The following is a 26,105-nucleotide window of genomic DNA, read 5'->3' on the forward strand; positions in this document are numbered from 1 at the left end:
TCACATGTCATTCAGAGTGTGAAAACGCCTAAACTGGTTTCATCCTGATCATTTGTAGTGCTGTCACTGGTCACTGGTGTTGGTGAAACGGGTAAGAGCATGATTTTATAACTGTTCAGTCAAATATCTTAAGTGTGGGGGATTTATGGGAGATTGGTTGGGGCTAGTTGTCACAGGGCTGTGTCTCAGTAACTATATGGTTTAACCCTCTGGGGACCAAAAACGCGCCGGTGCGTTTTGCTCGTTTTTTTTTTTTAGCAATGAAAAATAAACACAAAATGCTCTGTTAATTTTGATCTTTAATTTTCGTGTTATACATCAATCGATCCTGTTCAGTTTCTATTTTTTTTCTGTATACTCACAATAAAAATAAAGTGTTTTGCTTTTTGACAAATAAAGAAACTTTAACATGATGCGATTTCTGCCTTCTCTCTGTCAGTAAACTCCCATTTGAAACGCGTTCGAAAATGATCTATAACTCCGCGAAAATTCAGTCAAACAGGCAAACAGACCCACGGGCATAAAGCTTGAGATCGCATCTGTTAAATTAAGTCATTTATATAAAAAACAAATATTATCAGCTTCTGTAATCTGTATAAAAAGAGAGCGATTCCAGTCGAGCTCATTACGAGCTCATTGACTTTAATTCGTTCACGCCTACTCACGGAGCGCGCTATTCACAAGATAATGTGCTAAGCCATCTATGCAAAACAGGTAAACGCCCCCAAGCAAATGCATTAAACGCTTCAAGTTTCATCATTTTGTCACCTGCGCGTTGGGAAGATGACACGGTACACCGGTGCGGAAGCCCTTCAGTTCGTCCTGGATACTAGCGACGAAGAGTCCAGATTTTCATCAGAAGAGGAGCGCGACTACTCTGATGACGACCGTTTGTATTTTGAAGAGCGACTTGATCCAGCCGTGGATAGAATTTCGGATGAGTAAGTATTTATTCTTACTTGCATTAGTTGACAAGCTATTCAAAACATGAGCTTACATATTATACTGGGTGGACTTGCCATCCAGAGTACTGACATTTTATATCTACCTATATTCAACACGATCTAATGAAAGTGCATATCTATACCATGAATTTAATATCTCGTACCATTTCAATGTTAAAAATGTTTGTTTTTTTTTTGTTTTTTGTGTACATATGCTACACCCCTTGGTTAGGAAATTTGTATTTGTATGTGTAGCCTAAATGATATGTTTAGATCATTATGTATGAAAGATAGAATTTAGAAATTATTTTAGAAAGTAGGCCTAGTAGGTGTTTAGATTATATTTTGACTATATAAATGCTGCCTCATTATCATTAACGATGCATGCTCGCAAATATCAGTTGTAAATGTGTGTAAATGTGCTGAAATGTGTAAATATACCCAGTTAATGAAGTGCACAAATGTGTTAGGCTAATGTTTGCGGTGTGCCTCTCCGGTAATGGCCCATTGACACGCATATAGGCTTATTGCACGCGTCTAAAATTATTTACATCAGTAATTCATTATAGACTAATGCTACTATAGTTATATTTATGTAATAATATTCTTCAACTTTTTTAAAACGAATGTAGCTTCATCACTACCTCCGCCTGCAACTCGGAGTGCGCTTAGCAACACAGTCAGAAATCAGAAAGAGTAAGTACATATTTACCCATTATTTTACAGGTGTTAGTTCAATTTTGTTTATACTTAGTGTTAATAATATGAGCCTGTATGACTTTATTATTTATTTTTGGAGATTGGTTGATGTTACATATGTTTTGTAACTTTTTTTAAAAGGAATGTAGCTTGTTCACTCTCGCCTTCCACTGCAACGAGGACACGCAGCAACAAAAATCAAAAAGAGTAAGTACATATTTACCTACTATTTTACAGATGTTAGTTACATTTTGTTTATATACTTTGTGATGATACAAATGTAGCCTATATGTGCCTGTGTGGCTTTGCAACAAATGTGTTGTTATGCATGCACAACATAACAATTATTGATTGGTAATGTTAATATAAAAGGTCACATATATGCAATATATGGTCACATTTGATTTGCTTAGAGCCCGCATCAACGGGGCATAAGCATTTACTGTGAGATACCTGCCTTTACTTTTGTTTTTACAAAATTACAATAAAACAGATTGAAAAACAAAACATTTGAATCTCCTCATTCTTTGTTCAGGCTGCCTCACTGATGGCCCATTAACACTTGGGGAAGCGTCTATGTCACACCTCTGGTCTGAATCTCATTAATATTGATGACCATTACCACTCCCACGCATAAACCTCTTCTAACAAAAAAACTGTTTTACAATGTTTAACCCCCTGAGGTCGGCTATCGCGCCGGCGCGATAGGCTCGTTTTTTTTCGTATGAGTGCAAAAAAATAATAAAAAAAAAATATTAATTTTTATCTTATATGCTTGTGTTATACATCAATCGATCCTGTTTAGTGTGTATTTTTTTTGTGTATGCTCATAATAAAAACAAAGTGTTGTGCTTTTCGCCAAATAAAGAAAAATAAACATGATGCGAGTTCTGCCTACTCTCCGTCAGTGAAGTCAATTCTGAAACGCGTCCGAAAATGAACTGTAACTCAGCGAATACTCAGTCAAACAGGCATACAGTCACACAGGCATGAAGCTTGAATTATCTTCTTTCAAATGAAGTAATTTTTATAAAAAACAAATATTCACAGTTTATATAATATGTATGTAAAGAGAGAGATGTCAGTCGTTCTCATCTCAGCTAATTAAGTTTTAATGTGACTCCGCCTACGGAGACCGCGCTATTCAAACGCAAATGTGAGGCGATCCAAACAAACCTGTGAAACGCCCACATCAGCTGGATAAGGCCGGTGAAACACTGGATGCGTGGCGTAAGCGTCTCAGCTGCGTGGCGTGTCCATTTTTATTTCGGCTCCCATCCATGTTAACAGTTTAGAGTTTGCATACTGCCTGTGTGAGACGCGCGTCTCAGGCGCGGCACGAGCCGCGTGGAAAACGCGTGCATTCTAGAAATAGAACCGACGCCTATTTTTCACGCGACACGCAAGCGTCTTGGAAACGTTTCCATGCAAAATTGAATAGGAAAATCTGTTTATTTGTCATTTTGACACGAATACATATTAATAAATGTCCTTTTGATGTTTAAAAGTGTCTAGGTTTTGACATAAATGCAAATATAAATGTAATTTTACAAAATATGATCGATTTTCAAATACTGCTGTATTGAATGAACAGCTTTTAGCAAACTCTATTGCTATACTGAGATGAGGAATATATACTGTATGTGTTTTGTCAAAAATAAAGTCATCAACTAACTAATGAATCCTTTACTTTGAAATACGTATGATAAAATGTATACTTTAGTTTTGAAAGACGTTGACTAGTTTTGAAAAGATTATAAAGTATGTATGTGCATGCATATATATATGTGTGTGTGTATATATGAAGAGTTCAGATGCAAAAGCCTCTAAATGCCATCTGAAATTTTCTCCTAGAATGATCATTTTTATGAAGCTTGTATATTTAAGTTAGCTATAGGTGACACGTCACCTGAATGAATGGCTCATTAAGTATGCAGGGACGTAGTCTCACCAGGTGTGAACTACTACATATGCATGATGCTGTTGGAGCGTTTACGCCCCATCCGCATATTGGCTTTCCAAACTAAAAGTGTTTCACAAAACTAAAATCAATGTATCGTTTTTTTGTGGATGATTAGGCAGGATGATTTTCATATCATTTTGAAGAAAAAACACTAGGCGATGAAATCCATTAGTCAAAAGTCTTATTGCCACATATTTAGTATGTGTTTTGTGGCCTTATTTCAGAAACTTTAGTTTTTAGTTTTTTCAATAACCACGCATAAACATTATTCTCTCTAAAATGCAGACATGTACATTCTTGTTGCTCACATATTATGGTAGCCCTGTTTGTGCTAAATAGTGTGTAATTTTTTTTTGCCATTAATATGTTTATAAGCAACTGAAAAAAGCACAAATGTCAGGGCATGTCAGAACATCTCAAGGACCCCAAAAACACCCCAGACCCCAGAGGGTTAAATCAATGTAGTGTTTCATGTGAACAATCAGGCAGGATGATTTTCACATAATTTTGAAGCTAGAATTCAAAGGGACAACATCAATTAGTCAAAAGTCTTGTGGACACATATTTATTATGTGTTTTGTGTTCTTAAATAAGAAACTTTCATTTTATTTTTTTCCAATAACCACGCATAAACATTATTCTCTTAAAAATACAAACATCTACATACACGTTGCTCACATATTATGGTAGCCCTGTTTGTGCTATATAGAGTGAATTTACACCTTTGCCATTAACATGTTTATAAATAACTGAAAAAAGCACAAATATCAAGGCATGTCAGAACATCTCAAGGACCCCAAAAACAGCTTGGTCCCCAGAGGGTTAAAATCAAAAGTCCAATTGCACAAATTTGTTTTCTCAAGAAGTGATTTGTTGGCGAAAAACAAATTGATAAAAAAATCCTTTTTAATATTTTACACAACAGATAACTATATAATGAAGATAGATTTTAAAGATGTATACCCAAGACTTATATATTAAAGTGGATTTTAAAAATAAAGCACCCTACACACCGGGACGAATATCGGCGCGTGTTATTCGCCAGCGTTTTTCAACGCGTTTTTTGTGTTCACACCCAAGCGATTTTTGCTGACGATGAGCCGAGTGAACATGCAAATTCATTCCCTGACATTAGATGGCTCTTAATGTAAAACAGAAATACCCCGGTACACAAGGTGCAATACCTCTCCATGACAGTTCTCTTGTATCAAGATTTTTGTAGTCGCTGTCGCGTTTGTCATATAGTTCTTTATGTTCCGACACCAACGAGACCAGCAGCTCTACATTCATCTTGCCTTGCATCTTCCTCGTCTTATTTCTTCCCGGCAGTGTAGACGCTACTTGGCATATATCTTCTTCGCTGTTACGTATGTGTGCTCGGCAAGACCGTTTTGTGTTTGAGCGCCCCCAAGATGTGTTTTACTGTAACTTCAGAAGCTCCAGACACGTGAACAAAAGCGTCAATCTCATTGGTCGGTTAGTTTTTGACGCGGCGCTTCAAACCAAAAAAACAAACCCGAGGCGTTTTTAAAAAAAATGCCGCTTTTACGCGTGCCGTTTTTCGCGTCGGTGTGCACACTCACATTACTGAGTGGATTCGTTTGTTTTGTCACGAGGCGTTAAACGTCGGCGAATATCGCGCGCGAAATTCGTCCCGGTGTGAACAGGCCTTAATCCTGCATATTCACCAGAGTGACAACAAGCTCCAGAGTATGTTTTGTAAACATTAGCAATGCACTGATACAAAAGTCAACTAAGGTGCTTTATAACAGTTTCTCAGTATGAAATTAAAGTCGGGCAGGGCAGTGTCCTACTGTCTATGATGGGCTGTCAATCAAAACGGGGAAGTGAAAGACGTTGGACAGTTACAAACTCATGCAGTGCAAAAATGACTGTTGCTGTCATGTTCTTTGATAAATAAAGTAGTATATGTTGTTATGTTTCATGCTGACATTAAAGTTGAAAATAAGCCACTGTAAATTTGTTGCAGGTGTTGCTATGGTGATGTCAGTCAGAATGGCTCCTCCTCTTCCTCTGATCTTTCTGCTCATGATTCACGGTGAGTCTCTGCAACCCTTGCTCAGGAATTTTTGCATTCTGCAGTTTTTATGCACAAGCTGCAGCTAATTTGTTCAGGATTCACTTTTTTTAGGGGTTTGTAGTCAGAAAGAGGGTGTGATTTACAGTCTTACACACATCTGTGCAGTAAAAGACTCAACAGTGATAATGAGCTGCACTTATACATACCCTACTGGACGTCAGATCAAGAAAGTGTTCTGGACCAAAACACTGGTAAAAGATAATGGAGAACATCCAGATCTGTCTAATGACCCTGAATACAGTCAGAGGCTTCAGTATCTGGGAGATAAACAGCAGAACTGCACCGTCAGACTGAGTCATGTGACACTGAAGGATGAACACATGTACTATTTCAGATTCACAACTGACAAATCTAATGTGAAATGGACTGGTGCTCCAGGAGTGACTCTTACTGTCACAGGTGACTTTGATGAGGTTCATCTCTTCTTCTGTGCATTATATTGAATAATAATTAGTGTATGACAGCAGCACTAGATATAATGTGTGTGTTGTGCACTGTAAAAAATTATTGATGCGAAAAGTTGTACAAATGAGGAAATACATGTTGGCTCAACATAATGGTTGTGTCAAAAAAGAAAAAATATGTTTGGTCAATGATTGCATGATTTCCATGACTGTACTACAAAATGTTCATCAAGAGAAAATAAATAATTGTGTTCACAGAACTTTTAACGTTGCACAAAAAATATTATGTTGGCCGAGCAAGAGGGAACAGCGTCAATCGTCTGAGCATGCGCAAAGAAGCGCGACGAAACTTTTTTCACAGACGCCATTTTCTTTGACTCACGATGCAAGGCATACGAGGAGGGAAAACACAGATATTTAGTGTTTTATCGCATTTATATATGCATTTTATAACATTATATTGTTTTATTACAATATGTATGTGCTGTAAATGGCTAAATCGTTCTCAGAAAGGCATTTTCGTTGACGCGCGATGCGGAGCAGACCAGGGTGAGGTTGCTTTTAAACAGAGAAACGACGAAAGTAAGTGTTTTATCTAATTTACAATATGTATTTTATAACATATTGATTTATAGAGAAATTTAAATGCTCAGTCTGTGCACATGCTTAAACGAGCTGAAACCTTTCTCAAAGGCGACATCTTTGACTCAATACGGAGCTGACGACGAGAAGGTTTGCTTGTAACGTTAACAGGGAAAACACCGAAAGTAAGTGTTTTTAACCTAATTTACAACATGTATTTCATGGCATTATATTGTTTTATAACGATATTTATGTGATGTGTGCGCCTAAACCTTTGTCACAGACTAACGTTAGGCCCTGCATCTTTGACTCGTGACGCAGTGCAGACACGGAGTTTGCTTTTAACGGTGAAAACACAGAGTAAGTGTTTTAACTCATTTACAATATGTATTTTATAATGTTATTTTGTTTTATGACAATATTTGTGATGTGCAAATATCATAATGTATTTATCCTCAAACCATATTTTACTTTCGTTTGCCAGCACACCTAACTTATCTTAACTGAAACCTAACGTTAACTGAAAAACAAATTTTCTTAGAATGTGTAAGTAATTCTTTAAGATTAAATGTTTATGAAAATGTATTTATCAGATTCAATTTTGGTTGATGTTTGGATATGCTTTCATGTTTAAATGTATTTGCTATTTGTGTTTGCTAGGAGCATTTCCATGCTGCACCAAGTGGTTAAGGCTAACCAGGCTTGGTCTTTAAAGGCTGTGCAGACTAGAACCTGGTGAGGGTCAGATTTTACAGATAACATTTGAGATAATCATGTGCATAAACATTTAAAAAAAGCTTTGTTGCTATTTGGTATAACTAGATTTTTTTGTGTTTCATAAGTCATTTTGAATTTGTCCAGTCAAATTACTTTACAAAAGTTACTTTTCCTTTTCCTTAAATAAAATTAGTTTTCAAACCAATTGTTTTCATGATTTGACAGGTAGATGTTGTCTTGCTTTTTTAATTTTAGACTCAACTGATTGGGAAATCTCTGCCCATCACCTGCCTCCAACATCACAAAGCCACAAGAAGGGAACAAAGATTCTTCCGTCAGCTGACTATTTAGTGAGATTTCTTAAGGTGCGTGTCTAAATTTATTCCTAAAGGGTTAGTTCACCTACAAATGGAAATTATGTCATTACTTACCCTCATCTCGTTCCAAACATGTAAGACTTTCTTTCATCTTTACAACACAAATGAGGATATTTTTAATGAAATCTGAGAGCTTCCTGTCCCTCCATTGACAGTCTACGCAAATACCACGTTCAAGCCCCATAAAGGTGTAAAGGTACATCATTAAAGTACTCCATGCGACTCCAGTGGTTTAACATACATTTTATTAAACTACGCGAGTGCTGTGTTTGCAGCAACAAAACATTTACCACTTAATTTAGAAAATATAAATTTCCAACATGCGTTCATGAGAACATTACGAGTTGTGCATGTTGTTGATGCGAAAGCAGATGTTGTTAAGTGAGCGTGCATCGAAGATTAATAATTAGTACATAAAGTTAAGTTTTTTGTTGTTGTTTTTTTGTGCAAACAAAGCACTCTTGTTGCTTCATAAAAAAAAAATTGAGGTTAAACCACTTGAGTCACATGATTACTTATGATTTCCTTTATACCTTTCTGTGGCTTTGGAAGTGATAGTTGAATAGGCTGTCGATGAAGGGACAGAAATTTTAAAATATCATCATTAAGTGTTCCAAAGATGAGCAAAACTCTTACTGGTTTGGAACAACATAAGGGTGAATAATTAATGACAGAATTTATATTTTTGGATGAATTAAGTCTTTAATTTACTTGGAAATCAGTAAATTCAAGTCTTAATCTAACCAAAATAGTTTATTGTTTGAGTCACGAAAGTCTAAGATGATTGAACTTTTTCCACCATAAACTTGCTGTATTTATAAAACACAAATATTAATTGTAAATGGTCTGGTTTTGTGTTGTCTACTCTAGGGAACCAGCACTACAGGATTTTTCGAGAAAGTTGGATCTGCACAGCCTTTCCTTCTCTGTGAAACAACTATGCACTGAACTTTACTGTTAGCAATTGGACACAACTGATCCACTCGTATCCTGCAACTGTTTTTCATCTGTTGAATGTTGTTGCTGTACTGTTGCAAAGTCGAAGGTATTGACTCAACTTCACTGACACAGGACTTACATTCACTGACATGTACAGGACTTGAAGTATTACAGAGATAACAGACCATTTGATGAGCAGCTTTCACATAATTCTGATGGCAGAAATGTCTATATTTTGCCTTCATTTATTTTAAAAGTTAACCTATGATGTAAAGGGACTTGTTTGTTAATAAAAACTAGTTTGTTAAAACAACTGTTTGCATTTTGCCTTTATTTTTAACATTACAATGAACAGAATTCTACTATGATCCCAGACTAAGGTTACATTTTAACTTTCTGGATTGTTTTGATGTGCATTCATTGTTATCAATAGGTTAAATGCTTTGCTTTTATTTCTGAAAAGATTCCTTTTGTCAAAAAGCACATCTCATAAATACAAACTCAATTTGAGTCAAATTTAACACTCCTGAAATGTATATATGACTCCCTCCATTTTGGAGTTAAAATAACACTTTTGAAAGTGTGAAATATGCACATTACTAACGGAATACATTTTAACACTGTAAGTGTAAGTTTCGAGTTTCATTTTGTAAAGCAGATATTTGTTTTTACAGTACAGCTATTGACTAAGAGTGATATGCCATGCTATTTTATTAGCATGACAGACAAGTTCATATGGATTTAAATAAATACATAAAATGTACTTTATCAGAGCATAGTGTGTTATTTATTTGAAATAACGAAAAATAGATTTTTTGACCAACATTAATGAAAAATAGACTTTTTGGCCAACATGAAATATTTAATTAATACAACATTTTATTTCAATTTGAGTCTGCTTGTTGGCCCAACAAGCTATGTTTAGTCAACAGAAAATATTTAATTGACACAACATTCTATTTCAAGCTCAGTCTACATGCAGGGGTAGTCAGCACAACACAAAGAAGTTGGTTTCTGCAACTTAAATTGGGCCAACTAAAAATTTTAGGTGCAACGGGTCACTAGAAATTTTTATGTTGGAGAGGCATATTTTTTTTTACAGTGTGTTCAGATCTTCAGGTGGAGTCTCCTGAGAGAGTGACAGAGGGAGATTCAGTCACTCTGAGATGTAAAAGCAGCTGCGCTCTGACTGACAGAGCAACATTCATCTGGTACAGAAACTCACAGCCATTAACTGAGAGAAGAGACAGAAACAATGAACTCCTGCTGCAGTCAGTCAGAAGAGAGGATTCAGGCAGATATAGCTGTGCTGTAGACGGACACACTCACATCTCTCCTGATGTTCAGCTCAATGTCATGTGTGAGTGCAGATTGTCTTTTTCTCTTTAAAAAACTGGAAATTGTGTTTGATTTAAGGTTTTAATTGACCAGCACATCTTTTAAAATGTCTAAATGTATCATTCTGTAATATTTACTGTTTAATGTGTTTGTTTTTTTTGTTTTGTTTTTTCATTTTTGTCTGTTTTAGACCCACCCAGGAACGTCTCAGTGTTGATAAATGGATCTGGTGTAATAGTGGAGGGAGATTCAGTGACTCTGAACTGCATCAGTGACTCAAACCCTCCTGCTCTGAACTTCAGCTGGTTTAAGGAGAATGAAACCTCAGCTGTTGGATCTGGACAGAGTTTCAGTGCACTACAGAGTGGACGCTTCTACTGTCAGGCTCACAATCAACATGGATCTCAGATATCAGACGCTGTAACTGTCAATGTTAAAGGTAGAGCAGCTCATATACTTACATTACTCTTTCTATAGTGACTCAAATGAATCTGTTCAGACGTTTTACTCTTTTGTCTCAGTTGCAGGACGTCTGGTGATATTATACATATCCATTGGAGGGGTTTGTGGAGCTGCAGTGATCATTACGATGTTAGTGATTTGGTAAGATGTGTGTTTGTGGTACTCTCTCGTGTGTGAATGAATGAATGAATGAATGAATGAATGAATAAGAAAGTTGTTAATTCAGTGAGACATCATGAACTAATAAAAAAATTAAATAAAGATTAAATAACTTGTTCCTGTTACGAACTGCTCCGAGACAAGGTGGAGGATCCAAATGCAGTTTATTTAACGGGTTATCCAGAATCGTAATCAAACACAAGCAAAGGGTCAAGCACAGGAAGGCAGTCCAAACAAACAAACAAGGGTCAGCAGCAAAAAGGTAATCAGAGAAACAGGCAAAACTCCAAGAACCAAGAGACAATGAAATCAGGGAGAATGCTCAGAAATGCAGACAACAGATAATGAGACACAGGTGGATGCAATCAGGGATGATGAGTCCAGGCAGTGAGTTATGGGAAATGTAGTTGTGAGTGAATCATGATAGTCTGATATGGAGTGCCCTCTGGTGGCTCTCAAGGGCACTCCAGTTACAGTTCCTGTCACCACCACACAAAGCGCAGTTTTTATGGTGACAGTCCGTTATAAATATGAAGATTGTATTGTATCTTCTACTATAAAGATGAAGATAAACCTTAAATAAAAATAAGCACTTTATGTTTATGTAAAAAAAAAAAAAAAAAAAAAAAAAACGCACATAATGTAGGTTTGTCTCTGGTCGTGATGAATGTGAGCCAAGGCAGAATTTCCCATTCTTACTTTCCACACTGACAGCTACTTAGTTAGTTATTGAATGAGGAAGCTCATTACTGCAGTGCATCCTGAAGATAGACCAGATTTCATCACATTCAAAGTGGCAGAGCCACGTCCTATAGAGAAATACCTTTAGTTCAAATCATATCTGTGTATTAAACATCAAATAATTTCTGAATCTGATTGGTTGTTATTGTGTCAAATCACTGTCTTTAAAGGGGAACGAGGAGGATGAAAAAGAGAAATGACACACAGGAGTCTCAGGTGAGAAAAAATGATCAGAAGTTTACTGATCAGGGAAATGAATTGGTATCTACAGTAAATGATTGAAAGTCTGAATGTAGCAGAAACGTTTTCTAGTGAGTTGTTTATCGATGTTATTTATTTTTAATAAAATAATCTGTCTGTATCTGTTTTTTTCTTTAATGGCAAAGATGAATCATTCCAGACCTGATCATGACAGACGCGACGCTTATGATGTTGAATTGAGTGATCCTGTGTATGAGAATGTAACGGTAAGTGTTGTAAGTGTTTCCTACAGAAGACTAAACTCTCTTCACCTTTAGCCAAAAGGAATTAAACGCTCAATGTCAGTGTGGAAATATCTATATTGACTAAGAATATGGGAATTTTAATAACACACTCCTGTTTTTACTTTGCCTTCATTCGTAAAGGCTGCTCAACTTGATGATTGTAAACCCGAACTGGACTCTGCATGAAAATCTTCCAGTAAGTAAGAATACCCACTAGCCACTAGATAGAGACAAAACCCAATCTATTAGCCTTTCCTTATGACAAATGTTGTTGATGCTTTTATTGACATATTTCAATATTAATGTTTTTACTTTCTTTCTTTCTTTCTTATTCAGACTAACAAGAAGAGGATGTAGTGTTTTGAACACAGTAAATATTACAGCCATAATGCATCTCTTTGTGGGAGGAGCCCTGAATGATTGACAGGAGTGCCATGGCGACGTGTGACTGAAGTATTCAGGCGATCATTTTATAGATGGATGTGCGATAATGAAAGTAAACTGTTAATGTATGTTAAACTGTGTAATTTTAAAATAAATCAAGTGTTTTTACTTTTTGCTTTTTTATCATGAATCTTATTTCATTTAGATTATTGTTTTTAACCATGAGTATCCATATTGTTCATGTTTCCAATAAAAAGCAGAAAAAAAAATAAGTCTCTAGTTGTAAAATTCCACACTTATCTGACATTCAATAAATCAGAATAACAGCATAACAGATATGAAAGAACATTGCACTTAGAGATTGCTAGAGAAAAAAAGAAAAGAAGATCAAACTAGATAAGATTATTAATTTAAGGATTACTATAGAAAATTACATTTGCAATCTTGATGCTGTTCCGAAAAATAATATTTAAAAAAATCCTTAATATATAGCAACTTATGTTTCAACATGAGGTTAGTTCGTATTCCTTCTACGACGTCGAAAATGTCTCAGGTTATGACTGTAACCCTAGTCCCCTGAGAAGGGAATGAGATGCTGCGTCGATGACGCTTTGGGAACGCCCCTGCGTGATTGCGTCTGAAGTGTGTATGTCAACTAGTCCAATGGCGAGAGTGAACGTCACGGGCGGGTGACGTCATGACCAGGAAAGGATAAAAACACATCCGGTCTGACCGGCATTAGCTTCGAAGTAGCCGAAGTAAGTCGATCACAGGGATGAAGGAAGTATGGCAGGGCGACACAGCGTCTCATTCCCTTCTCAGGGAACTAGGGTTACAGTTGTAACCTGAGACGTTCCCTTTACGGAACAACAATACCCAAACTACGTATTTTCAAGTGCCTGTCATGTGAAACTGTGGCAACTAAGACATAAGCACCTGAGAGCCTGGGGCAGCATCCAGGTCCAGGCTGTAAAACCTCACAAATGTGAGCGGGGACGACCAGCCCGCCGCATCACAAACCTCTTGAAGGGAAACACTCGAAATTAAGGCTTTAGAGGCCGCCATACTCCTAGTAGAACGAGCTCTGACAGCCAAAGGTGAAGGCTAGCCAGTACCTCAGACAAGAGAGATAGCCTCGACTATCCACTTGCTGACTGTCTGTTTAGAAGCACTTTTCTTAGGTGATCCAAAACAGACAAACAGCTGATCCGATTTTCTCCACAGGGCAGCTCTGTGGACATATAGGCACTGGACAGAGGAGGTTCAGCTTTTCCTGGTCCTGATTTATGAAGGGAGGAGGAGAGAAGGCTTGCAACACGATAGGCCGTGGCACGTTGGTCGCCATTTTAGGGACATATCCCGGTTTAGGATAGATAAATGCCTTGACCATCCCAGGTGCAAACTCAAGGCAGGTGGGAGAAACCAAAAGGGCCTGAAGGTCTCCAACTCTTTTTAGAGAAGAAATAGCCAGAAGGAAGATAGTCTTGTAAGTCAGAAACTTTAATGAAACTGTATCAAGGGGCTAAAAGGGAGCCACAGACAAGCCCTCTAAGACTATGGCCAGGTCCCAGGCAGGAACCCTAGTTCGAGTTGCAGGCCTCAGCCTCAGTGTACCACGAAGGAAACCAGTTATCTGAGGGTCCCCAGGGACGTGGTAAGCCATTATGGCCGCCATGTATACTTTTAGGGTGAAGGGAGATAGCCCTGCTGAAAAGCGATCTTGCAGAAACTCAAGTACTGAACTGGGCAGTTAACTGGATCCCAATGTCGCCCACTACACAAAGAAGTGAAGACCTTTCACTTCAGGGCATATAGTTTCCTAGTGGAAGGAGCTCTGGAGTGAAGTATGGTCTCTACAACCTCAGTTGAGAGACCAGCATCTATGAGTTGAGCCCCCTCAGAGGCCAAACCCACAGGTTCCACATTCTGGACGGGTCCCTCCTGATCGGAATCTCCAAGCGAGAGCCTTCGAGGAAAGACACAAGGTCCGAGAAACAAATTATGTTTAAAAAATGCAAATGTACAGACGCTGCATCAATAAAATATCAGGTCTAGAGGTTTTTAGATTTTTACTGATTTCTGAGATGGAAACTCTGTAAGCAAATTTCTGTTTTTTTATTTGTTGACTATAATGATTAAATTCCATTTTCATAGAAAAAACAAACAAACAGTTTTTTACTGAAATGTATTTTTTATACTCAAGAGGGTGTAGAGCTTCTAGATTAGTCTAATGACCTTGAATATAGGATGAACACAAGTACTATTTCAATAACTAGTTTTGTTTTCCCCTTTCTCCTGGTTCTCATGCTCTCTTCCATTAAGGCTGTTCATCCTTGTGTGGCGAAGAGCAGTAGGTTTGATGACAGAGAAAGACTTGGAAAAGACAGGGAGACAAAGCAAGGAGAGAGAGAGAGAGAGAGAGAGAGAGAGAGAGAGCAAATAAGGAAGAGAGTCGACTACGCCACCCTGGTCACTAAGCCAGGGAAGAATCCTAATGAGGACACACAGGTTCGATTTTTCCCTTACACAGAGACTCTGAGACGTGGATATGACAAAGTACAAAAATATTCTTTATTGAACAAAGATAAAATGCTGGAGTGCAAGTCAATTAGGCTCAATCATAACCACCACACAATAACAATAAAGGACTACCAGGACTTGTGATTACCAGAAGCAGGACAAGCTAGTGCCAGACTTCGCCAACATCAGCGATGGTCAAGGAGCACCCACACGTGCACTACACTGCACACACACGCACACTCACTTCAACCAAGATCAATCACTATGGGTTGTAGACCACACACTGTGCATCATCAGGACCCACCACCAAATAGAGAAACTAGCCCTCCTGCTCCGGACTCACAGTACCTGAACAAACATCAACAATCCTGAAGCGTGCTCACATGTGAGCAACTGCACTCAAGCATGTTGATGAAACAAAACAACAGAAACAAAAGGTAGGAACAAAACAGCAGCGATGAAAGTCCTAATCCGAGCAGCAATCTTCAAGTGCCCTTATACAGGCAGATTAATTCACCTGCAAAAGCCCAAATGTAAGCTAAAATATACATAGTATTAACTCATCATTGTTATACAATGATTGCACATACCAAACATGCGGAGATCGCGTCATTCGTCCGGCAGCAACAGATGAAAAAAGTTTACAAAGACGAGCTGGAATACACAGATAAACCCCATCACTATACATCACTTAAAATAAATACGGCTACAAGAGCCAGAAAGAGACCTACCAGGAAGCCAAGCAGCAATACACCGGCGACACTTAGTGCAATATATATAAACGGCGCGTATTGCCATTGGCTGCAAACCCTCAGCACAACATGAGCTTATCCGCAGACAAGAGTAACACTGTTAACCGTTTAAAGTCCGGTAGGTTCGAGCAACAATCACAAACAGCCGTCGCACTCACCTCCAGCCAGAACACCAGACCGACGGCAGAATAATGACGTGCTAGAGAGGCAGTCGCACATTGACGCCATGTCCGGTGGCAAAACAGCCAACTTAATATACCCGTAGGAATGAGACACTGATTACCTGCGCGCATCTAGGGCGGAGTCAACACGCAGAGAGGACGCCACCCAACAGCGGCACTTCACTACACTTGCACCAATGCTCCTAAAAGGACCTTTCCCCTGTATGAGAATGTAACAAATAATGAGAACCTTACCGTAAGTTTCCAGCTCTTCTCATTATGAGTCCTATTACCGTATTGTTCTGAATATAAGACAATGTTTTTTTCTTGGAAATACATCTGAAAAAAACAGGGTTGTCTTATATTCAGGGACTACACTTTTACATGTCAATAATACACCCACAACAACAGGGTGCGCCAAATATGTGTAAAACGAGTGTTCTCGCCAGGAAAGATAAACACAGCGGAGTCATCAAACAACTCCCATTTAGGAGCCATGCAATATGGTGTGTCAAAGTGTAATGACATGACATTGTTAGAAGATGGCGAGCCCAAAAGGACGAGTCAAAGAAAATCGTACTGCAGTCCTAAAGGCGGCCGCTTCGGGGAGGTTGGCGGGCGAGTGTGTCGGTGTGTGACCGAGGGGAGAAATGAGGGGCTTCCCATAACCAGAGCCGTCATCCACTGGATATTGCCAAAGAGCTGAACCATACCCACGAGCGAGGCTCCTCATTTCTTATTTTGGCTACTGTACATAATGACACACTTGCATGCCCTGTCCATGCCCTCTGACTTCAGGCAGAAGCTGGTGTCTTTTCAGCGCTATAGAAAAAATCATATCGCCTGGATCAGATAGGTAATGCAGATCAAACACCTGTGTTTTATGACCTTTAGAATATGAAAAATATGTAATATGAAAATTATTTTCAAATAAAATTACTTTCTTTATAAAAAACAAGATTTGGCCCTCAAAAGACCCTTTTTCCTAGCCTGGTTAAAACCAGACCATTCTCAGTAGTAACTGAGTTATGGTCTGGCAAAGCTCCATAGACAAATCATTTCCAAAGGAGCGTCACCAACGGACGTCGCTCAATCAGAGCGATCGTCATCATGTAAAGCCATGTTACACTACGCCATAAAAGTATGTACTCTTTTAGAAAAGGTATTTACTTTTGAATGTGTAGCAAAAAAGTAGGCACGCTTTGGGACATACTACTTCGTCATCTTTATCGGACGGATCTGTCGCGTGCATCCTGTCACTTAAACTGCCCTGTCAATCATCGTGTCACAGTTAAAATCCTCTATTAAATCTAATTTAATTTCCTACCGTTTCGGAGAGAAATGTAGTAGCGCGTTAATCTGCCAGTGGGTCTTTCATGGAGACTGTCCTCATGTGTTTGCAATTTGAATATAATAATGCATTTAAAAGTTGAACGGACGTCACTCAAATGCCTCTAGTGGGCGCAATTATATAGACCTAAAACCAATCAGAGCGATCATCATTGTGTAAAGCCCGCCTCAACGTTTCTGATTGGTGCCGCGATTTCTCGGCCATGGAAATGGGTTTGAATGAGCTCTTTGCCAGACTACTTCTCAAGCAAATCTGAATTTGCCGGAAGGTGTCTGGGTTTTCCCAGGCTACCTTTTTCCAAAAGGTACATCTTAAAAAAGGGGGGTCTTATAATCAGGGTCATCTTACTTTCAGAAAAATATGGTAAATGTCCTACTCTGTCGGTCTTATCTTGACACCAGTGCAGGATGATTATGCGTGTGCAGTTAAAACATTTCAAAATGGTTAAACTTGATAAATGGATCTCATTTTTGTCTCATTTTTTGTCTCAGACTAACAGGAATATGCTGTAGTAGACGATGGCACACACCAAAACATGACAGTCTTCATGTAACTGTGTGGGTGGAGCCTGACAGGAGTGTTTTGAAAAGAATCAGGAAAAAATGACAATGGATTCAAGTGGAAATTAAAGGCTTGTGGCTGGCAAATAATGTCTTCATGGAAATATATTGTTGCTTTATGCATTGTGACTTGTGTGATTATACTTGCTTATAGGTAAAGCTAATTGTTTATTTGTTTTTGTTGTTATTTGTGTCACTTAAACATTTTTAAGCTCTGTGTAGAAATACAACTGTTTAAATATTAAATTCACTTTAAATATTTAACATTTGGAAGTCATCTTTATTCAATAAATTACTGGTGTCAATACTAGTACCCATGGGTCCTTGAAATGCCAACTTTTCACAATCCAATCAACAAGTCCCACTCATTTCTTTTTACATGATTCATAAAGATCCATAAATGTTGTTTCTGATGCTCATAAAAGTGTTTATTTCAGGTTTGTCCAGACAATTCCCAATTTGGATCTTTTATTTAGAAGTCAGGACTTCCATTACTAGAGCTGAAATATTTGGTATGTGAAAAGGCCTCAAGCGTTACTCTGACAGGACTGATTTCCTCTTCCTCTTCCTCTTCGGTGTGACGTCCCTCAGCGTCTCTCCATCGCTTAATGAAAGTCACGTGATCAACACTGTGATGCTGATGTCAAAAGTTCATGCATTTGGTTTTCTCACCTACAAAAGAGGAAACAGTATTTAACCATGTTTAGAGACATGTGATGCATTCAAGAAGGACAAGGAAACTGACACATTAAAAAACTAAACAGTTATCATGATAAAAACATTCAGATTAATCAATTCTGCTTCATCAGCGTGTTTAAAGTTCTTTATTTAACTTCCAGATTGCTATTAATCAGTAAATTGGAGGTTTATCAAGTGCACAGCTGGCAATGTTAGCGATGAAATGTGTGTTTTGACGTCACTGCTACTGCAATACCTTCCAGTGTTTTACAAGCTAGGATAGTTGGTCTGCATATGCAAATTAAAGTAAAGTTATTCAAGCAATTATTTTCTCTGTTTCTTAAGAACATGTTCCTTGTCATTACTATCTGTAAGCAACTTATTGAAAATAGATATTCCCAAGTTTGAAAACATTATTACATGAGCATCTTTATGCACTGACGTAAAGTTCCTCTCGGCTTAACTTTTATGCCTTTAGTCTAATGTTGTCAAAATGTAAAACTCTTCCTCTGCTCGATCTGCACTAGTTGAGGCGTCATAAGATCATGTGAAAATATAGTGTGTTAATCACGTGTCATTCAGTGTGTGAAAACGCCTATACTGATTTCATCCTGATCATTTGTAGTGCTGTCACTGGTCACGGGTGTTGGTGAAACGGGTAAGAGCATGATTTTATAACTGTTCTGTTAAATATCTTAAGTGTGGGGGATTTATGGGAGATTGGTTGGGGCTAGTTGTCACAGGGCTGTGTCTCAGTAACTATATGGTTTAAAATCAAAAAGTCTAATTGCACAAAAATGTTTTCTCTAGCAGTTTTTTGTATGTTGGTGACAAACACCTTGATAGAAATCAACTTTAATCTTTTAACAACATATAACTGTGTAATACAAGCTGACTATATAATGAAATCTGCTGTCAATCAAAAGGTGGCAGGGACATAAGTTGGACAGTCCGTTCTCACGCAGTGTGAAAATGACTGTTGCGCAGCTATAGTCAAGATCAGTGTTGTGCAAGTTACTTCCAAACTGTAATACATTATAGGTTACTTGTTACTGTTGTTTAAAAGTAATTATTTACCTTACAATATTACTGTCTCAGAATTGTAATGCGTTACAATACTCCTGTATTACTTTTGAGTTACTTTCACCAAAATAACTACAGAAGTAGAACTTAACATTCTAAAATGACAAAATGTACTACCGAGCATTTTACATCCAGTAGAAGGCGATATGATGTAGCATAATGACTGCGGGCTATCCAGGCTACTAACAATATAGCATATAATTGGCAAAGTGAAGGCTCAAGCCAATGCAAGAAAGGATGACAGACAGAATCACAAACGATCCAAGTCTGTTAAAAGTATGGTAGAGGTAAAGTGATTATCTGGCAATATCTGGGAATAGCTTGGGGCCTATTCATATTAGACACAACATAACTGTATGTAAACTCTAATGCCATGACAAGTTGCACATTTGTTCTTTTCTCATTGTTGCCATTATTTTATTCTCTGTGAATTCAAGAGGTTCACAACACAAAACTGTCATGCACAAAGTGTGCATGATGAACATAACTTATGCTTTCTCGGGAAGTATAAAGTGCAGTTGGAGGACCAACCCTCAGCCTCAGTCATTTTAATCCATATAAATAACATATAGGCTAAACATAGCCTAACTGATTAGAAAGAAAACACAGAGCAAATAGAGATCCTTAGGCCTATATGCCTCTAAAAAGACTAACATTGTGCAGCATCCACCTTGACGATGTGACGGCAGCCATATTGCGCCAGAACGCCCACAACACACCAGCTTATTGGTGGAGAGGAGACAGTGATGAAGCCAATGAGTATATATGGGGATGATTAGGAGGCCATGATGATGGATTGAGGCCAATGGGCTAATTTGGCCAGGATGCTGGGGTTGAAACCCCTGGGATTTTTAATGACTACAGAGAGTCAGGACCTCGGTTTAATGTCTCATCTAATGGACGGTGCTCTTTGACAGTATAGTGTCCCCATCACTATACTGGGCCGTTAGGACCCACACAGACCACAGGGTGAGCGCCCCCTGCTGGCCTCACTAACACCTCTTCCAGCAGCAACCTAGTTTTCTCAGGAGGTCTCCCATCCAGGTACTGACCAGACTCAATCCAGCTTAGCTTCAGGGGGCGGACAGTTTTGGCCTACAGGGTGATATGGATGCCGGCTGCTTGGATCTGCTCAACGTCGCTTTCCCCCGGCCAATAGCCATCTGCGGCAGCTGTCCCAGGTCTGCTGAGACATCACCGGCCACTCTCGCCCAGCTGCATCGACCGGAACTGCTGGCGGACTGAGGCCAAACCATTGCAGGGTGGCTCGTTTCAGATCATCGTAAATCAGGAGGTTCTGTACGGGCACTTCTCAACCCAAACCTCCCGGTTTACCCAGCTCTGGAAGAGCTCACGTTGGGCCTGGACGAGGGCTTGGAAACAGCGTTACTGATCGTCCCTCATTTCCCTAAGCGCCTGGTGATGTCCCTGATGGAGTCCCGCTGGCAATTTAACGTCTGGAAAATGGCGAACCTAACGAGGATTGCATGACGACAGCGGTGTTTCTTCTTCCTTTCTTGTGTTTCGGCACAGTTACATCGCACAACTCCTCAGTCCACTCTCTCTCAGAAGAAGAGAGAGTGGCTTTTATCCGTTTCTCCATTCCAATTACTGCAACAAGACACAGGTGTTTGTAGTTTTGCACTTGACCTGCTTACTCACCGCTCATCTCCAGTCTCTCTATCCCGCTGCAGACTTCACTGAACCACACCGCCCTCGCCACAGACATATATACTGTATAATATATTTGATGAAACATCTAATGCAATAAAAATATGAAAAACTTAATGTGTAACAATGAGACAGAAACGACAAGACTTACGGCCAGTTGCATAAACCGCCAAGACTAGTTTTACAAGTTAGTCATCACATTTTCTTCTTTAAAACTGTTCATACCTTTACGTCAGTTACATTGTCTTAACATAATGGCTATATTTATGTAACTGGCCCTTAAAGTTGAAAAATAAGCCACTGTACATTTGTTGTAGGTGTTGATAGTGACATCACTCAGAATGGCTCCTCCTCTTCCTCTGATCGTTCTTCTCATGATTCATGGTTAGTCAATGAAACACTTCAGAAACACTCAAGATAAATTTGATACTGCAGTTTTATATGCAGAAGCTGCTGCTAAATTGTTCGAGATCAATTCTGTGTTTCAGGGGTTTCTAGTGATGATTGGGGTGTGAGTTACAGTCCTTCACACATCTGTGCACTAAATGACTCAACAGTGATAATGAGATGCACTTATAAATACCCTACTGGACATCAGATCAAGAAAGTGTTCTGGACAAAAGGCCCAATACAAAGGGGTGTTGAGCTTCTAGATCTGTCTGAGGACCCTGAATACAGTCAGAGGCTTCAGTATCTGGGAGATAAACAGCAGAACTGCACCGTCAGACTGAGTCACGTGACACTGAAGGATTCACACATGTACTATTTCAGATTCATCACTGATAAAGAAAAATGGACTGGTGCTCCTGGAGTGACTCTTACTGTCACAGGTGACTTTGATGAGGTTTCTCTCTTCTTCTGTGCATTATGTTGAATAATAATCAGTGTATGACAGCAGCACTAGATATAATGTGTGTGTTGTGTTCAGATCTTCAGGTGGAGTCTCCTGAGAGAGTGACAGAGGGAGATTCAGTCACTCTGAGATGTAAAAGCAGCTGCGCTCTGACTGACAGAGCAACATTCATCTGGTACAGAAACTCACAGCCATTAACTGAGAGAAGAGACAGAAACAATGAACTCCTGCTGCAGTCAGTCAGAAGAGAGGATTCAGGCAGATATAGCTGTGCTGTAGACGGACACACTCACATCTCTCCTGATGTTCAGCTCAATGTCATGTGTGAGTACAGATTTATTTGTTCTTTTTAAAATTAGGAGATTGTGTTTGAATTAGATGATTTAAGTTTTTATTTTTTGTCCTTTTTAGATCCTCCAAAGAATGCCTCAGTGTCCATCAGTCCATCTGGTGTAATAGTGGAGGGAGATTCAGTGACTCTGAACTGCATCAGTGACTCAAACCCTCCTGCAGAAATCAGCTGGATTAAAGGAGGAACGATTGTAGGATCTGGAAGAATCTTCAACATCTCAAAGATCAGCTCTGATGACAGTGGAGAATACAAGTGCAAGTCCATCAATGAACATGGGGATAAATACTCTGATAATGTGACTTTAAACGTCATGTGTGAGTTTATTATAAAACATAAGATGCTAATTCTATGTTTTGATTAATTTGGTTCATATTAGTCATTTTAAAAAATGTGTCAAATGTCCTAAATAATTTGGTAATTGTTATTAGATCCACCCAGGAACGTCTCAGTGTTGATAAATGGATCTGGTGTAATAGTGGAGGGAGATTCAGTGACTCTGAACTGCATCAGTGACTCAAACCCTCCTGCTCTGAACTTCAGCTGGTTTAAGGAGAATGAAACCTCAGCTGTTGGATCTGGACAGAGTTTCAGTGCACTACAGAGTGGACGCTTCTACTGTCAGGCTCACAATCAACATGGATCTCAGAAATCAGACACTGTAACTGTCACAGTTAAAGGTAGAGCGGCTCATATACTTACATTACTATTTATAAAGTAATTTAAATGAATCTGTTCAGACGTTTTATTCCTTTTTTTCTCAGTTGCAGGACGTCTGGTGATATTATACATATCCATTGGAGGGGTTTGTGGAGCTGCAGTGATCATTACGATGTTAGTGATTTGGTAAGATGTGTGTCTGTGGTACTCTCTCGTGTGTGTGAATGAATGACTGAGTTAGAAAGTTGTGAATTCAGTGAGACGTCATGATGAACGTGAACTAAGGCAAAATTTCCCATCCTTTATTTCCACACTGACAGCTACTCAGTTAGTTATTAAATAATGAAATCTGAAGCCCATTACTGCAGTAAATCCTGAAGATAGACCAGATTTAATCACATTCAAAATGGCAGTACCACGTCCTATAGAGAAATATCATTGGTTAAACTCATATCTGTGTATTAATCATCAAATAGGTTCTGATCATAGGCACTTTTGTTTCACTTTTGTGCGCGGTGGGGCACCTACCAGCAGACCACGAGCTCAGATTTTTTTTGGGCTACCATATTTCATATATCATACCATCTACATTTAAAATACATTTACAATGAACAAGGACTGCTATACAAAGAATAGCGTTAAAAACATATCTTACCTAACGCAGAAGAAGCCACCTCTTTTTCCGAGTTGCATAGATGTCCACTATCTGCTCTTCTGATAAATCTGCAGTCAAGTCGTTCTCTATATGCAGTAGGGAAAGATTCGAGAATCTGTCCTGAGCCATTGCAGATTGGAGCCAGTTTCTAATTCTTCTCATAACCGAGAAACTTCTTTCTGACGTAGCAGAGCCAATTGGCAGTGTGAGTGCAAGCTGCAGCAGACGGTAAAAGTTTGGATATCTATCCTTCCGTACTTCATCTTGAAGTTTTTTAAGGGTGATCGGCGATGCGATGCCAGCATAGTGTGCTGTCCAATGCAGCCAGCATACACTGTAAAAAATCCAACTCGAAAAAGGTTCAAATTACTGTTTTTTTTTTGTTGGCTCAGCAAATTTCTATGAAAAAGTCAGTAAAACTATGTTTAATACATTTATTCAACCTAAACCAAGTTTCTTTCCATAAACTTAAAAAGTTTAGTTTTGTGAACAAGGTTTTGCAAGTTCATCCAAAAAAATTCGGCCAACTTATTAAGTTAAGTTAGGAACTGCCCCCCACACTAGCAAATACTAATACCATTTGTTTATGGGACATTGAAGAAAAATGGTTGTTTGGTCATTTTTTTTAATAACTTCATTGAGCCAAATGTAATAGTGTTAATAATAGTAATATATATATATATATATATATATATATATATATATATATATATAGCCTATATATTGAGTCTGGAAATATAATATATAATATATTGTATAATATATTATAATATATTGTACAGATAATGTACAATAGTAATGTATCAGTATTATTAGAAGTAATAGTATAGTATATTGTGCTGTGCACAGCAGTATTGTGAACTCTGGAAATTATGCTGCTTTCACGTGCTATTGTAATTCTGATAAATACTAGTTTCATCACAGACGCACACACACGCACACACACAGGAAATTAAGTCAAAATTTAACTCAAGTCTTTCAAAAGCGGAGGAAATTTAAGTGAGGCAGCATTAAATTGGCGGAGGAAGACTTTTACTGTGAAGTTCGTTAGTGGGCGCCAATTTGCTCTCATCTCACTAGTTTGCATAATACCCTCGAAGACAGAACAGAACACAATTAGCCTAATTAGGAGTTCTTTTTTATTGAAATGTTACATTTGAATAAAACATACATTTAAAAATAATTAGCAGCATGTTTTACGATAAAAATGATCTTTTCCTCTCGGGCCAAACCACGCCCCTCAGTACGTGACCTTTGCACAACCTTGATTTCAGTCAACGTCAACGTTCACTTTTTAATGCGGGAGAAACAACTTGAGAAGACAAGGCGTGTTCATCATCAAGCGGTCGGAGAAAAATCTTTATTAAAGACAAGGCAGCACGTGGCGATAATAATCCAGAGGAATTTACAGTATATGGTGAGTGATTTTATTTGTTTTTTGTTGTACTTTACTTCTGACTTAGTTGATATTAGTTCGTTGGAAAAATAGAAACACCACTAACTTTACTTTGTAAGTTATAAACATTACTGAATGTTTAAATTAGCTTTATTTTTTAATCATTTCAACGTTACGTGAAATATTTAAGTTTTTATCTTTTGTTGCGATGGATTTTGCTGCACAGTAACATTTTTGAAGTCGTGCACATTCTGTTGACTTTAGCCATATTAGGCTACATGGTTCTCCATCTGCTAATAACGTTACAGTACTGAAGGGCAGCTAAGAATTCTGATTAATTGCTACAACAGTAGTAAGTTAGATTAATTGATAACGTTCTGAAGAGATTATGATTTTTGAAAATCTCTGTGCAGCAGTTGTCATACACTTAAAAATAAAAAGCATAAGTCTATTTCATTGTTCATTCATTTATTTGCCTTTTATGAAACTGATCATTCACTTTGTGTTCTTTTTTTCTTAAACAGATCTACCTTGAGAGCAAACTTCATGCAGTGTAGATACTGTAAATACAATTGTGCCAGTCAAAATCTGCTGCTGAGACACTACAGGCTAAAGCACTGGCGCCCAGGCCGACGTGAACCATTGTTGTGCCTGTACCCTGAGTGTGTCTGCTCTTTCAAAACACCAGGTGCGTTGAAAACTCATTTATATAGGGTCCACACAAATTCTGATAAAACAACAGTACAAGCTACATTTAAATGTGACCTATGTGATTATCACAATGTTTGTACTGAAAAAAACTTTATCAGGCATCTGGGTACACATCTGAAAAGGAATGAGACAGTGCAGTGCCCATTTTTGCACTGTAATTTTAAAACTAATGTCTATGTAACATTTCATAGCCACAAGTTCAAACATCACCAAAAATGCAAAATAAGTGATTATAGTTCATCAGTTGTAACTGTCGATCGCACAGACTCTGATAATTGGTTAGATTCTGCTTCAGAATGCTTTGAGGATACATTGCATGATGTAGAAGCTGCTGATGTTGAAGATATTGACAAAATTCTTGAGAAGAAGTTAGCTTCTTTGTTCCTTTGTATGCAGAAGTGCTACACAGC

The 26,105-nt window shown here is 38.3% G+C and overlaps 1 protein-coding gene and 1 long non-coding RNA gene across 2 annotated transcripts in view; both read left to right on the forward strand.

Annotated features, from left to right (window-relative positions):
- Positions 1 to 23,123, forward strand: part of LOC307148961 (B-cell receptor CD22-like) — a gene marked incomplete at both ends in the record, with an annotated part of 49,951 nt that extends 26,828 nt beyond the window's left edge. The window contains 3 exons of the mRNA XM_079854942.1: positions 22,336 to 22,590; positions 22,705 to 22,953; positions 23,038 to 23,123. Of these exons, the coding sequence (XP_079711068.1) occupies positions 22,336 to 22,590; positions 22,705 to 22,953; positions 23,038 to 23,123 (590 nt within the window). The remainder of the gene's footprint in view (positions 1 to 22,335; positions 22,591 to 22,704; positions 22,954 to 23,037) is intronic.
- LOC307144680 lies at positions 6,315 to 9,126 on the forward strand. Its single transcript, XR_013818805.1, has 6 exons — positions 6,315 to 6,693; positions 6,805 to 6,878; positions 6,977 to 7,053; positions 7,354 to 7,428; positions 7,666 to 7,775; positions 8,658 to 9,126. It is a non-coding gene; the product is annotated as an uncharacterized lncRNA (long non-coding RNA).
- Positions 23,124 to 26,105: the final 2,982 nt, after the last annotated feature.

The sequence above is a fragment of the Squalius cephalus genome (assembly GCF_949319135.1).
Source record: "Squalius cephalus genome assembly, chromosome: 2".
NCBI classification, from domain to species: Eukaryota; Metazoa; Chordata; class Actinopteri; order Cypriniformes; family Leuciscidae; genus Squalius; species Squalius cephalus.